General features: G+C 35.0%; 2 protein-coding genes across 3 annotated transcripts; one reads left to right on the top strand and one right to left on the bottom strand.

Moving 5' to 3' along the window:
- The first annotated feature begins 24 nt into the window (after nt 1-24).
- Nucleotides 25-3,852, top strand: LOC107432329 (probable protein phosphatase 2C 68). The gene is made up of 4 exons (XM_016043443.4): nt 25-972; nt 1,847-2,211; nt 2,867-3,103; nt 3,203-3,852. Exons 1-4 carry the CDS (start codon nt 672-674, stop codon nt 3,449-3,451), a joined length of 1,152 nt encoding a protein of 383 aa, XP_015898929.3. The 5' UTR covers nt 25-671; the 3' UTR covers nt 3,452-3,852.
- A 6,482-nt stretch (nt 3,853-10,334) lies between these two features.
- On the bottom strand, nt 10,335-13,251 carry LOC107409643 (actin). 2 transcript variants are annotated; one of them, XM_048465939.2, is made up of 5 exons: nt 13,100-13,251; nt 12,251-12,320; nt 11,726-12,119; nt 10,956-11,569; nt 10,335-10,717 (listed from the first exon to the last, which is right to left on the bottom strand). In XM_048465939.2, the coding sequence occupies exons 2-5, from the start codon at nt 12,308-12,310 to the stop codon at nt 10,652-10,654; spliced, it is 1,134 nt and encodes a 377-aa protein (XP_048321896.1). In that variant the 5' UTR covers nt 12,311-12,320; nt 13,100-13,251; the 3' UTR covers nt 10,335-10,651. The 2 variants fall into 2 exon arrangements, with proteins under 2 accessions (XP_048321896.1, XP_048321895.1); XM_048465938.2 differs by having other exon boundaries at nt 12,251-12,323; nt 13,100-13,248.
- Between the last annotated feature and the right edge of the window lie 1,402 nt (nt 13,252-14,653).

The raw sequence follows: 14,653 nt of genomic DNA, 5'->3' as shown, positions 1-14,653 counted from the left end.
GAAAATTTAGACTTTGGACCCACGAAATTGAAGAGGCCCCAGATCGGCGCCGGTTTGTTCTGAAATCAGTGGCGTATCTGTAAATTGATGGGTAAGCCATTGGTTTTTAAGTCAAATAAAGCAGGGAAGTGATGCTCACACGCTTTCGTCAACTTTTCTTTTCCTTCCCATTTCCCAGCCAGCAGTTGCTCTCTGCTCTGCAAAAACTCTCTCTCTCCTTCTCACGCACACGCACGCACACACACACACACACACTTTGTGACAGATCTCTTCTACCGTTTCCCACTCTTTTATTTATTTATTTATTTATTTTTCCTTTTTACTTTCTCTGTGTTTTCCAATTTTCTCTTCTCTCTATTTTTCAGTCAAAAAGTCTTTTTTTTTTTTTTTCTCTCTCAATGTTTCTTCTTCGTCTTTCTTCTCCTTAGTACACACCGGCCCATCAAGTCTTGCCATTTATTCTTCTCAAAGTCTACTCCTTTTTGATCCACCACTTGCTTTTTGCAGCGCCACCACTCCTACTTTCTTCTGGGTTTTCGCTATCTTTGCTGAATTCTGAAGTTTCTGGGGGGTTAAAATAACTATATTTGGGAATCAAAATCTGTTTTTGTATTTTTGTAATTGGTGTTAAAACTACAAAAAGGGTATAGTGGGAAAAAGGGAAATGAGGGATGTTTTCGTGGTTGGCAAGGATAGCGTGGGCTTGTTGGAAACCAGTCAGGCAATATGCACGTATGAGCAAGGAAGAGGTTGAGGACTCCTCCATTGAAGACTCGCTTGTTTGGGGTAGAGACCTTGAAAAGCACTCGTATGGTGAATTCTCTTTCGCAGTGGTTCAGGCCAATGAGGTTATTGAGGATCAGAGCCAGGTCGAGACCGGCAATCACGCGACCTTTGTTGGTGTCTATGACGGCCATGGAGGCCCTGAGGCCTCTCGCTTCATCTGTGACCATCTCTTCCTTCACCTTATGAGTGAGAAATCCTCCTTTTCTTTTCTCTTCTTCTTCTTTTTTTATTTTTATTTTTTATTTATTTGTTTTGGTCTGTGGTGATTTTTTTTTTTAATGTTATTTTTGGAGTTTTCTTGATTTATTCTTTATTTTTGTTTTTTTATTTTCTATTTGTATTTTGTATGACCTTTCGATAATTCAAATGCAGCATAAAGTAAATTTCTGCTATTTTTCCCTGCTATTTTTTTTTTTTTTGGGTCAATTTATATGTTTGTCTTATTAATTCTTTTATTAATCTTTTTCCCCTGGAAATCCGGATGCGTTCTTTGTCTCAGGTGGGTTGTCTTGTTGTGTGCTGAATTCATGACGGTGCTAAAGCAATGATATTTGACTCTTTCGCTATTTTTTTAAAAATAATAAATAATTGAAATAAAAAGGTAAATGAGTGGAAGGACGGAGAGAGAAGTGATTGTCAGTGGACTAAGGAGGAAGGTGGAAGATTGAATAATGGGGTTAAATCTCTTTGGGTATGCCGTGTGCGTTATTTATTTGATCTGTTTGTTTCAGTTGTATATAATTGGAAAGTCATTTGCAATCAATGTGTGTGTATATATATATATATATATTTTGTCCATGGAATTTAGAGGTTCTTTCTCATGTGTTGCCCGATTGTGGAGGGAAGTATGATATAGACTAACAAGAAATTTGGTATCTGTCTAAAGATTTGTCTGTTTGCCCCATGAAACGCTTCTAAAACAATGAATGATTTCCATGACAACTTGGGTTTGATTGAGATCCTTCTTCTTATTTATGCGTACATATATATATATATATATATCCTGTTTGTTTGTTTGTTTCATTAAACAATTAATGCTTACATACTCATTGTACAACAGGAATTGCGAGAGAAAGGGGAACCATATCAGAAGATATCCTTAGAAGTGCCTTTTCTGCAACTGAGGACGGGTTCCTTACTCTTGTGCGTAGGACATGTGGAATAAAACCATTAATTGCGGCCATTGGTTCTTGTTGTCTTGTTGGAGTTATCTGGAGAGGGACATTATATATTGCTAACGTAGGGGATTCTCGAGCTGTAATCGGTTGTGTAGGTAGATCGAATAAAATAGTTGCTGAGCAGTTGACTAGGGATCACAATGCAAGTATGGAGGAAGTTAGACAAGAGCTAAGGACCTTGCATCCAGATGATTCGCATATTGTCGTTATGAAGCATGGAGTATGGCGTATTAAAGGCATCATTCAGGTTTCCTCCCCTTTCATCCTTTGCCAACTGCTTTCCTAGTTTGTTTCTTGTCATTTATAGTTTGGGAATCCATTAACTACATGTTGGAGTGGTCTCTTCTCTGTTGTTGCCTGTTATTCCTTTGAGAAATCTTCTAAAATGAGTGCATCTATGAAGTTTCTAGTTTTTCTGAGTTAATGTTTCCAGAGTTTTGTCTTGACTTTTACTGTGACTGCTTATTTCACTCTGTGTTTCATCACTGTCATTGCTAGGTTTTATATATCCCTGGTTGTCGTTTTTCTTCCCTTTCTATTATGTTTTCTTTTCCAAAATCTAGATTTATTATCTGTGAAATATTGGCATACTTGTTTTTCGTTTTTCAGATAATTTAACATTTTTCTAGTAATTTGATTGGGTGATGTATGTTTAATTTGGATATTGATGTTGTTAGTCATTGTACATGATACTAAGACTTTGCAGGGTGTGGCCTCACAGCTTCATTTTACTCCCCCTTTTTAATTTCATCTCCTCTTCAAATGCCATTCAAGATAAGCCTGATGTTCTATTTGAATTTGATTGTCATTTATGCTTTCTGGGGTTTCGTAGCCTGCTTTGTAAATAGACAGTTAATTTGATAAATAATAATCATCTTTATGTTTCTATGTCATGATATCAGGTATCTAGATCAATAGGTGATGCATACTTGAAGAGGCCAGAATTTTGTCTTGATCCTTCATTTCCTCGGTTTCACATTCCTGAACCCATCCGTAGGCCTGTGCTAACAGCAGAACCATCTGTATACTCTAGAGTTCTGCAACCCAATGATAAATTTGTAATATTTGCATCGGATGGTCTCTGGGAGCATTTAACAAATCAGCAAGCTGCTGAGATTGTACACAATAACCCACGAGCAGTATGTTTTTAATTTCCTCTTAATGCATTACTTCAATTATTTTTTCTCCTTTGCTCTTCAAGGTATTGATCCTCCCTTTTTCATTTCCTTGAATCTTAGGGAATTGCAAAAAGACTTGTTAAAGCAGCTTTAAATGAGGCAGCAAGGAAAAGAGAAATGAGATACGATGACCTTAAGAAGGTTGAGAAGGGAATCAGGCGGTTCTTTCATGATGATATTACCGTTGTGGTCATTTTTATAGATCATGAGTTGGTAGGGAAAAATATGACGGTGCCTGAGCTGTCAGTAAGAGGATTCAACGACACCGTTGGACCATCAAGTTTCAATATTATTCAAGGATTGATGTGAAGATTGCAATGTCTGTTGCCTCAAGTATCATCCAACCTCTTGAATGCATGGCTTCCTCTGGTTTTAGAAAATCAGTTTTTAAGTCAGCATTTTTGCAACATGGGGTTTTTATTTCTTTTTTAGTTTTCTTTTCTTTTTTACTTCTTTTTCTTTTTAGTTTTCTTGGATGTCTTTCTTTCTCTCCTTTTCGACTTTCTTATATTGCAAAGCATGAAACTGATTCCTTTTCCCTAAGATGCACATCTGGTGATAAATCCTTGAAAAGCAAAGCTAAAGCTACGGATTTATTTTTTTTTATTTTTTTTGGGGTTTCATTCATATGTTGGTCTGTATACACTCGTTGTGGAATTTATACACTTTTGCTTTAATAAATCTCTTCTTTTATGTGTTTCTATAGTCAAGTATGAGTTTATAGATCCAACCTTTTACTCTGAAATGGATAATTCCAATGTCTTAGTATAGGGTTTTCCAACTCCAGAGTTATTTCCATGAGTTCAATTCTTGGTGCTCGAGGTGTTCCCAAATTTCATTTAGTCTGGAATATGAAAGTCGTGTTTTTAATCCAACAAGTATATCACAAAGAAAGCTTAATATCATATTTACAAAAACACCGGATCAAATGAATAAGGTCATTGTATCACCAAAGAAAGGGAGCAATACGTCAAAGGGCTGCAGAGTAGGAGAGGCAGCATAAGTCTTGTTTGGGATAATTTTGCTTCAATCTCTTCAAAAGAGCTTCCTGAGAAAATGGACTTTTACTGGCTTTGGTTGGAAGCTCCTCTAAAATACCATCCAAAGCAGTCTCAAAATCTGCTTTTGAGCTTTGAAAGCCAAGAAAGCCAAAAGCAGCACTTATAAAACCATGCTAAAATGGCCTTAATAAGATTGAAAAATGCAGCGAGTTATAGGCAGCATCACTAGCTGACCAAACAGTGTTGGTTAGGCTTGCAATTGACTTTTTGAATTAACGAGCTTAGCTTGAGGTACCCAAGAGACGTGGCACAAAATATATGGGTGAAAAGTACAGCATAAATTGCCCAAGTGGACAGCTTCTGTATACTATTCAGGACTTTAGTTTGTCGTCGTAGTGCCAACAAGGAAGCTGAGGTTTAGATGTCTACTTTGTTGCTTTATCTGCTGGTAACAGCAGTGAAAACTTGCAATACATATTACTTCTCCAAAGAGTTCGTTCAAAGTGACATGCTCTTTTCAATATTACCATGACCATCTCTCTTATCTGCAGCCAATTTATTAGGAGAATCCATTTCTTCTGAAGGTAAATCTTAATACTAAATAATTTTTAATATATATTTTTGTTAACTAGGGGTGGGCAAATAACAGGTGAAACCGATCCGGACCAGTAAACTCGATTGAATCGAACACACACAGATCGGATCGGTTGGGCGGTTCGCTTTGTCTGCTACAAAAGAAGAAGTGGTTCGGTTCGGTTGTTGGTTAAATACTGAGATATGCTCAAACCGTCCGAACCGAACCGGATATTTAATTATTATAAATATATATATATATATATATATATATAATTACATTATTATATTATAATAATTTGATTTAACCAAAGAAAAAAAAAAACACTCTTTCTCTCACTCTCGGGCCTCTCTCATTTGATCTCATTCTCTCCCCCTCCTCTTTCACCTTTTGTCTCTGAAAAAAAAAAAAAAAAAGGGTAAAACTCTTTGGAACCCTAACTATTTGAAACGCTGTCACTCTTGGTCACCACTCACTAGCGACTATTGACAAGCATCTCCTCCGGTCCCCCGCCATCTTTCCGACAATAGTAATCTCTTTCTTCCATTCTCTCACTCATCCCAATCTCTCACAATTTCACCCTCTCGATCGGACCACTCACTCTCTCTATCTCTATCTTTTGCTTTAAAATTCAATCTCCCTATCTTTTTTACTCTCACTCTCACTTTCTCACTTTCCAATATATCCATTCTCAAGTCGGCTGACCGAAACCCTAGATCTATATCAAAACCCTAGCTCTCACCATTACTCTGCAGTGGGGCGGTGGCTGTGAGACCATCAACAGCCTTGATTCCCATCATCTTATCATCAACCACCATGTTAATTCTTAGGAAATTTTGCAAATTTCCATTTTCCGCAATTTTTTTTTTCCTTTTAGTTAATTTGTATAAAATCACTATTTCAAAATTATATATTTTCTTTGATGATCTCAAATCTCAAATATTGATTGTTTAATGTTTACTGAATGTTGGATTTTAATTTTTGAGAAAATTGGTTGTTCAAAGGTGAGGCAGCTCCATGGCTCGTGGTCGTGGTTGTGTTGTGCACTTGTGCTCGTGTGTGGCTCTGTGCTTAAAGCTACGAAAATGGGAAGTTGTTCTGTTCTCTCAAACTCTCATTGGTTGTGGTTGTGGATGGATAAAGTGTGGTTGAATTGTCTTTGTGAACTGTTGTATCATAGTATGTTTCTTTCATAACTGAATTGTATCTGTGAAATGTTTAATTGCTTCTAAAATAGTTTAATTATGACAGTTCATATGGTTTTAAAGTAGTTTTAGTGTGAAAGTTCATATGTTTTTAAAATGCTGAATTGTGAATTGTATCTCCGAATTGTCTTTGAAACTTTATTTTTATGAAGTTTTGAATTTAAATCATGAGATTGCTTGCATTTCAGAGTCTTTGTAACTCCAAAATTTTTCAAATTGTAATTTTAAACAGGTTACCTTACATTTCAAAGTCTTTGTGATTCTGAATTCCTAAAATTGAATTTAAAAAAGGTTAGCTTTCGTTTCAAAGTCTTTGTGACTCTGACTTTTGAAATTGCTGTTTAATTTGTAGTTTTTGTGGAATATTTTGCAATTCTGAATATTGTGGAATATTATGAAATTGAAGTTGAATTTGGAACTGTTTAAACAAGTTATTTGTATGTTTGTAGTTGCAATTGTGCAATTTTAAAATGGTTAGCTTATATTTCATAGCCTTTGTGACTCTGAAATTTGTAAATTGCTGTTTAATTTGTAATTTTTGTGGAATTGTTAAATATTGTGTAGTTTCTGAATATTATGGAATTTTTTGAGTACTAGAAGTCTAAGAGACAGCAATTTTTAAACGAGAGAGGAATTTTTTTAGTGCAATTTCTAATTGCTAAGCATTATTGAGTAATAGGAGTCTAAGAGACAGCAATTTTTTCAAAGCTTTAAAATCATCTCTCTTTTATTCCATTTCATTGCATTGCAGCCGGTATATGTATTTGAAACAGATGGATCCACATTTTTGAAAATACTGTTAAATTTATTGAAATTTAATTAGATTGAGATTGTGGAATTTGTGGCCTTAAATTGTAGTGTAATTGCTGTCTTGTTTTTATTTGTTTCCTCTTATTTAAGCAGTGCCCTAGATATGCTTGATATGGACTCAGATTCCCCATCATCAGTTAATGCACCTTTCTTTTAAACCCTAATAGGTCAGAGTCAATCACAACTACTGTTAAAACCTGCATCATTTGATGCCAAATCAACATTACCTCCACGACCTCCATTAGGGAAAAAAAAAAAAAAAAAAAACCTTCTAGGCCAGCAAGTGATGTATGTGATCACTTTGTTAAAATAGAAGATAGTGATCTTGATGATCCTAGATGTGAATACATATATTGCCATAAAGATTATGCATGTGGTTCTAAGAAGTGTGGAACTAGTACCCTAAGGAACCATTTGAAGTAATGTTTGAAAAATCCTTATAAAGTAGATGAAAGAAGCAAAAGACCTTAACTTTTGATAGGAAATTCGATGGTAGTGGTAGCAATTTGACAGCTATATTTTTCAACAAAGAGGCATGTAGGATGACATGTTCTAAAATGATAATATTGGATGAGTTGCCTTTTAGTTTTGTAGAAGGCTGTGGGTTTAGACACTTTTATAGTGTTGCATGTCCTAAGTTTGATCCCCCATCTAAAAGAACCATTGTGAGGGACATTTATCAATTGTACTTGGATGAGAAGTTGGATTTAAAATCAATTATTTGTTGCAAAGCAACAAAGAGTCAGTTTTAGAACTGATACATGGACTTCTATTCAAAATGTTTGTTATATGTCATTGACTGCCCATTATGCTGATGATGATTGGAGCTTACATAAAAGAACTTTTAGTTTTTGTGTGGTTCCTAATCATAAAGGAAAGGCAATTGGAAAGCTAATTGAGGTTTGTTTGCATGATTGGAGTATTGAAAAAGTATTCACAATAACCTTTGATAATGCAAGTGCAAACAATAATGTAATTGCATATCTTAAGAGGAAAATTGTACATTGGAAAAGTTGTGTATTGGATGCTGATTTTTTGCATATTCGATGTAGTGCACATATTGTGAACTTGATTATGTGTGAGGGTTTGAAAAAATTAGATAACTCAATTGTTAGCATTCGTAATACTGTGAGATATGTTAGATCCTCTTCTTCTCAATTGTAAAAATTTAAACAGTGTATAAGTCAAGAGAAAATTGATAGCAAAGCTTTAGTATGTTTGGATGTTCCAACTAGATGGAACTCCACATACTTAATGTTAGAGTTAGCTTTGAAATTTCAAAAAGCCTTTGAGAGATGGAGGAGGAAGATGGACATCATACTTCCTATTTTGAAGAGGATGATAGTGGTAGAAAGAAAGTTGGACCTCCTTTAGCTTGGCATTGGGATGATGCCAAAGTTTTTATCCAATTTGTTAAAGACTTTTATGATGTGACTCTTAAATTTAGTACCTCTTTACATGTTACCTCCAACATATATTTCCATCAATTTTCTTCCATACAAAAACAATTGGATGTCTTATGTGTTAGTGAGGATGACCAGCTGTGTCTTATGGTAAGGAAAATGAGAGAAAAGTATAATAAATATTGGGGTTCCATGGGAAATGTCAATAAATTGCTTCTAGTTGCAACAGTGCTTGATTTAAGATATAAGTTAGATTATGTCTCATTTAGCTATGGGATGCTTTATGACAACGATGAAAGTATAGTTACTGAATTGACAAGTGGTTTGAAAAATACTTTAATGAGACTGTATAATTTGTATAATGAAAAAGAAATGGGTTCAGATAATTGTTGCCAATCTTCCATTGGTATTGAGTCTTGTGGAACTAGTTTGGATAGTAATAGCAGTGGATTAGAACAGATCAGTTATGCTGATCAGGTTTGGATTGCTTATTTAAAGAAGAGAGAACAAAGCCAATGTCAGGAGGTAAAAAATAATATTGATAGGTATCTGGCCGACCCTTGTGAATCTAGTTTAAATAAGGATTTTGATATCCTAATTGGTGGAGGATTAATGGAGAGAAATATCCTGTGTTAGAGAAGATAGCAAAGGATGTATACGCCATTCAAGTCTCCACTGTGGCTTCCGAGAGTACTTTTAGTACTGGAGGGAGGATACTTGATCCGTTTAGGAGCTCTTTGACTGCTAAAATGGTGGAGGCTTTGATATGTTGTCAAAATTGGCTTAATGCTTCTCTAAGTTTGGACAGATTTTTTTTTGAAGAAATGCCGTATTATAAAAGTTTAGATGCAGGTAATGTAATATGCAACTGCAATTATTGTTTATTTATATGCCAATCATATTATTTTTGAATGTTTTTATGACATTTGCTTCTGTTTGGTGTCACTCCAAGACTTATGCTTATGACATTTGCTTCTGTTTGTGTCACTCCAAGACTTATGCTTATGACATTTGCTTCTGTTTGGTGTCACTCCAAGACTTATGCCAAAGCCAAACAATAGCAGCAACAAAAAGGATTGATTGTGCACTGTGGAGTGGATGGACTTGAAACTTGAAAGCTTTTGACATAATGAAAGTAACTCTTTTTGTTTTATTTATTATTTATTAATAATTATCACATTATTAAATTAATATTGTATTGGTTTAATTTATTTGGTTTCCTTTGTGATTGTAGGCTTTGGATTTTTAAAGGGTTTGGTAGTGGCAATAGGAGAATGGTAATGGCTGTTGGAATGGTAGTGACAATGGCACTTTGGAATTCTAATTTGTTATTTTGATATTTGCATTTTGTGTTTGCATTTCTCATTCTCTTTTTTAGTCGTGGCAATGGCAGACTAGCAGTGGCATTGCATTTCTTAATTTTCAATTTTCCCTTTGATATATGTTGAATTCTTGATCAATTTGTATTTGTATTATTAAACATGACATTAGTATTTTAAATTTGTATATGTATTGTAACTTATAAGCCTGTAATATTTAGTTAAATGCTTGTATTTGATTATTTATAATTTATTATACTTGAGAGAGATGCAGCTGCAAATAGAAATGTAATTTTTTTTATTTTTATTTTTTTATATAATTCTGTTTATTTCTTTATGTATAAGAAGTGTAAGTTGTTTATTAGGTCCAAAACCAAAAAAATCCAAGATTGTCCATTCAAAAAAAAACTGGCCCATTTCATACCTAAAAGTTGGCCATTTCATACCTAAAAAATTGGATGAGATAGGTATAGGTATGAAAGTAGGCCCAACCCCATCTGTTAAAAAATAGACCAAAAATTATAGACCCAAAGATAAACTTAGGCCCACTAATATGAAATCAAGCCCAAAATCAAAGGCCCAATAATAAACCCAAACCGACAAGTCCAAACCCAAACCAAACCAACCCATTTACTCAGTTAAATATCGAATTTCCACTTCTTATCGGGTTGGTTCGGGTTATATTATAAAGACAATCAAATGATCGGTTCAATTGGAACTTTCGGATAAAACCGATCTAAACTGATCCAAACCAAACCGTGCCCACCCCTAGATTGTTAACACAAGAAATAATAACACAAGAAATAAAGGTAATAGAAGGATAGTAAAAATGATCACACATTATACACTGTTTTCGATTAGTTCAAATAGCCCTCAAAGATTTAAATGTAATAGAAAGAATTTTCTGATTCAACCAAACCAAATAAGTAAACAATACACAACTTCTCTACAAAAGTAGTAATTTAATAAAATAATAATAATAATAATCTTGATAATGATTTTCTCACCCCCCCGCCGGCGCCCCCCAATGCCCAATTTTCCCAACATAACAAAAGACGAACACAGAGAAAAATAAACATGAATGAAAAGTTGAAAAATAAGTAGAAAGGAAATTTTCTGCAACCACTTGACTAGAAGCCTCTCTGCAATACAAAATGTTGTAGTATGAATTCTTTGTTCCATCTTTCCTTTGGATGTTTAGAAGCATTTCCTGTGAACAATTGATGGACCAGATTCGTCATACTCTGCCTTTGCGATCCACATCTGAAACAAAAGCAAAAGAATATTTTAGTAAAGAAAATTCTAATGAAACATATGAACAAATTATTAAGTCGTCACCATGCTTCATGTAAGTTGAGTTGGTTTATCTGGTTTTAGCTAAAGTATATATCCTCCATCTGTATATCTTGCTCCAATTATGATGTATAAATATTTTATTTCCCAAATTGTTAACTGAGATATCACACAAATACCAGAATGCATGCTAGACTAAACACATTACCTGTTGGAATGTACTGAGGGATGCCAAAATGGATCCTCCAATCCAAACACTGTACTTCCTCTCTGGTGGTGCCACGACTTTAATCTTCATGCTGCTAGGGGCTAATGCTGTAATTTCCTTGCTCATCCTATCAGCAATGCCAGGAAACATTGTAGAACCACCACTGAGGACAATGTTGCCATAGAGATCCTTCCTGATATCCACATCACACTTCATGATAGAGTTGTATGTGGTTTCGTGAATGCCAGCAGCTTCCATACCGATCATGGATGGTTGGAAGAGAACTTCAGGGCACCGGAAACGTTCAGCCCCAATTGTAATCACCTGTCCATCAGGTAGCTCATAGCTCTTCTCCACAGCTGAGCTGGTCTTTGCCATCTCCAACTCCTGCTCGTAGTCAAGAGCAATATAGGCTAGTTTCTCTTTCATGTCCCTTACTATTTCTCGTTCTGCTGTTGTGGTGAAAGAGTAACCCCGTTCAGTCAATATTTTCATAAGGGCATCTGTGAGATCACGGCCTGCAAGGTCCAAACGCAGGATAGCATGTGGAAGAGCATATCCTTCGTATATAGGAACCGTGTGGCTCACACCATCTCCAGAGTCAAGAACAATACCTGTGCAGCAACACATATGCAACCAAGAGTATTAGTTTCAATTTTTATGATCCATAATTCCATATACTCACTCTACCTATTGCCCATGCTAAAAACCTTCTAGAGCAAAACTATTTGGTAACTTGATCAAGCAAAATACTCAGTTGAACTGCTTACCAGTTGTACGACCACTGGCGTAAAGGGAAAGGACGGCCTGGATAGCTACATACATAGCTGGGGTGTTGAATGTCTCAAACATAATCTGAGTCATTTTCTCACGATTGGCCTTGGGGTTAAGAGGAGCTTCTGTTAGAAGAACTGGATGCTCTTCTGGAGCCACACGGAGTTCATTGTAGAAGGTGTGATGCCATATCTTCTCCATGTCATCCCAGTTGCTAACAATGCCATGCTCAATTGGGTATTTCAAAGTCAAGATACCTCTTTTTGATTGAGCTTCATCACCAACATAGGCATCTTTTTGACCCATACCAACCATAACACCCGTGTGACGGGGACGACCTACAATGCTGGGGAATACGGCCCTTGGAGCATCATCTCCAGCAAATCCAGCCTAACAGTTTCAACAACAATCATAATTGTTAGCATCTAGGTATGGAGAACAAACTTAAAGCAAAAATTCCTAAATTCTCTAAAGCTGAGTCATGGAAAGATAACGAAGGGAAATAGAATATGGATTAGTACCTTGACCATTCCTGTACCATTGTCACAGACCAAAGGCTGAATATCCTCACTTTCTGCCATTTTCTATTGGCTGCTGCACAAGAAAATTAATGTTATTGTTCATCCCATGGATCACCATTGATTTTTATGGATCAAACAGAACATTATGAATTTATGATCGATTTGATATCTAACTCTCCCACAACCACCCAGATTAAAAAACATGCTGATAAAAGCTGGCAATCCATGTTAATACAGTATTAGATTTCCTCTCAGATCGTTTTTAAAAGTCGATACAAAGACATGCATAACATAAGGTGGTCGATTCAGATTGAGCGCAGATCATGTTGATCATAGAATTTGGAATAAGAAATCCACCGCGAAACACAGACTTGAATCATATGAGACAGATACGATCAGCTACATGTCAATTGTATACTTCAACCTTGCCATTAAAAGGAAAAAAAAAAAAAAAAAAACTAGAATTTTTGAAAGATCGATAATGATGGGATCAAGCATCATTACTCAAAATTTTTAATTAAAAAAAAAAACACAAATCCAAATGCCTTTCATTGCTTATTAGAGAAAAACAAACACAAATCATCATCAAACGGGAATTTAGATATATTTTCTATCTGATCAATCAAAACCCATCAATTTTTCAATAATCACATTCCAAAAAACACCAATCCACGTGAGGTAGAGATATGATACATCATGGATATGGCATTAAAAAAAATAACACTAATAATAATAATAATAATAATAAAAAGAATTCAGATTAAATAAAAATAATAAAAAGATCAAAGATCAGTGTAATTAAATTACCTATTAGAACAGTATTTAATTTCAGGACAAGAAAAACAATACCTTTGGAATTGAAATAAAAATTCTTCTTCCTTGTTTGTTGGTTTTTTTTTTTTGGGTCTCTGTGTGTGTGTGTTTTGTGTTTGTGTGTGGTAACGGACCCTATTCCCTGGGTACCCGCCCTCTTGTTTAAAATAAGGAAGCTCCCACAAATGAAATTCAGAATAAATTAATCCCAAATTCGCTGTCTCTAAATCCTGACCGTTGCTCTCGAATGTCTGATCTACGGACCACATGACTCGTCACGTTGATGTTGGAAACAGCTGGCTAGCTTTCGGTTCCTGCTTTCTCCCTGCCGGATATGCCCCTCTCATTAGTGGCAATGGCCCACCACTCCCCGTCTGTCTCGGACAAGGGCATATTCGGAAGCGAATTTTTTATTATTTATTTCTCTTTTTTTTAGTGGATTTATTTACTTTTATTATTATTATTTATTTACTTAAATATTTACTATTATTATTATTATTATTATTACTACTTAAACAATGTATCTAATTTTCCAATTCCGGTGTACTAAGGGTTTTCATTGTTAAACAAAAAAGAAAAAAAAATCACCAACTATTTCCATGTGAAAACATTTTAAATAATAAAAATTAAAACTATTTCCATGTGAAAACATTTTAAATAATAAAAATTAAAAAATTTTATTATTTAAAATGTTTTCACATGGAAATAGTTGGTGATTTTTTTTTCTTTTTTTTTTTTAACAATGAAAACCCTTAGTACACCTGAATTGGAAAATTAGATACATTATTTAAGTTTGCCAAATGTATGAAGAAGCCCAATACCAGAGTCGTGGAAAATTCAATTTTCATAATTGATAATAACAGGCACATTTTTATTTTGTTGAAAAATAATGAAAACAGGCATTTATGTTAAAATACCAAAAATACCTTTGAATATTAAATGGAATGACTAGTTGTCAAATAATAAAATGTAAAGGGGCAAAATGGTGAAGCAAAAGGGCCTACTGAAAAGGGTAAATTTATATAAATTGGATGCCTTTTATTTTTATTTTTTTTTTTAATCACTTTATTTTTGAAGTGGGGAGGTGTGTGGGCGTTGTGTCATGGGTGTGCTTGTAATCATACATGGGATGGTGCTAAAAAGCCCAATCGTTCCCAACTGCCGAGAGAGAGATCATGTTGGCGTGTTTATTCTCCTGCGCTCACATCCACGGAAAACATGACCTTCTCGACTCTCTGATCGAGTATTTGTTTGACCTCTCGACGTGGTCAAACGAATTGCTGCTGTCTGAAGATTGAGAGTTTCACGTTTTACAACGTGCACTGCATCACTGCCGTTAACCAGACAACGTGGTGACCTCTTTACGACACTTGAATTGATTGGAGACCGTTGATCCTGCTGAATTATCATTGGTGGAGTTGACTTGGTTTTTTACGTTCTGTTTTTACTTTGTTGATCAATTATTTAGGTGGAAATGTTTTAGAATCTTCGGTAAGTAATGATTATGATCCGACATTTGACAGGTGTCCAAATTCGGGTGGGTGGACGTATAGCTTAATGCATGCTAAACTTTTAAAAATAAAAATAAAA

This window comes from Ziziphus jujuba, chromosome 11, assembly GCF_031755915.1.
Source record: "Ziziphus jujuba cultivar Dongzao chromosome 11, ASM3175591v1".
NCBI classification, from domain to species: domain Eukaryota; kingdom Viridiplantae; phylum Streptophyta; class Magnoliopsida; order Rosales; family Rhamnaceae; genus Ziziphus; species Ziziphus jujuba.
Note: the sequence above shows the minus strand (reverse complement) of the source record. Positions and strands in the feature narration are given on the sequence as shown.

What these genes read in the sequence shown, in the direction of transcription:
- LOC107432329 (XM_016043443.4), top strand. Translation starts at nt 672, where the DNA reads ATGTTTTCGTGGTTGGCAAGGATAGCGTGGGCTTGTTGGAAACCAGTC. An exon ending in TCTCTTCCTTCACCTTATGA is followed by an intron (nt 973 to 1,846) that starts GTGAGAAATCCT and finishes ATTGTACAACAG; the next exon opens with GAATTGCGAGAGAAAGGGGA. An exon ending in GTATTAAAGGCATCATTCAG is followed by an intron (nt 2,212 to 2,866) that starts GTTTCCTCCCCT and finishes TCATGATATCAG; the next exon opens with GTATCTAGATCAATAGGTGA.
- LOC107409643 (XM_048465939.2), bottom strand. Translation starts at nt 12,310, where the DNA reads ATGGCAGAAAGTGAGGATATTCAGCCTTTGGTCTGTGACAATGGTACA. An exon ending in ATGGTACAGGAATGGTCAAG is followed by an intron (nt 12,120 to 12,250) that starts GTACTAATCCAT and finishes TGAAACTGTTAG; the next exon opens with GCTGGATTTGCTGGAGATGA. An exon ending in CCCTCAGTACATTCCAACAG is followed by an intron (nt 10,718 to 10,955) that starts GTAATGTGTTTA and finishes CTTTTGTTTCAG; the next exon opens with ATGTGGATCGCAAAGGCAGA.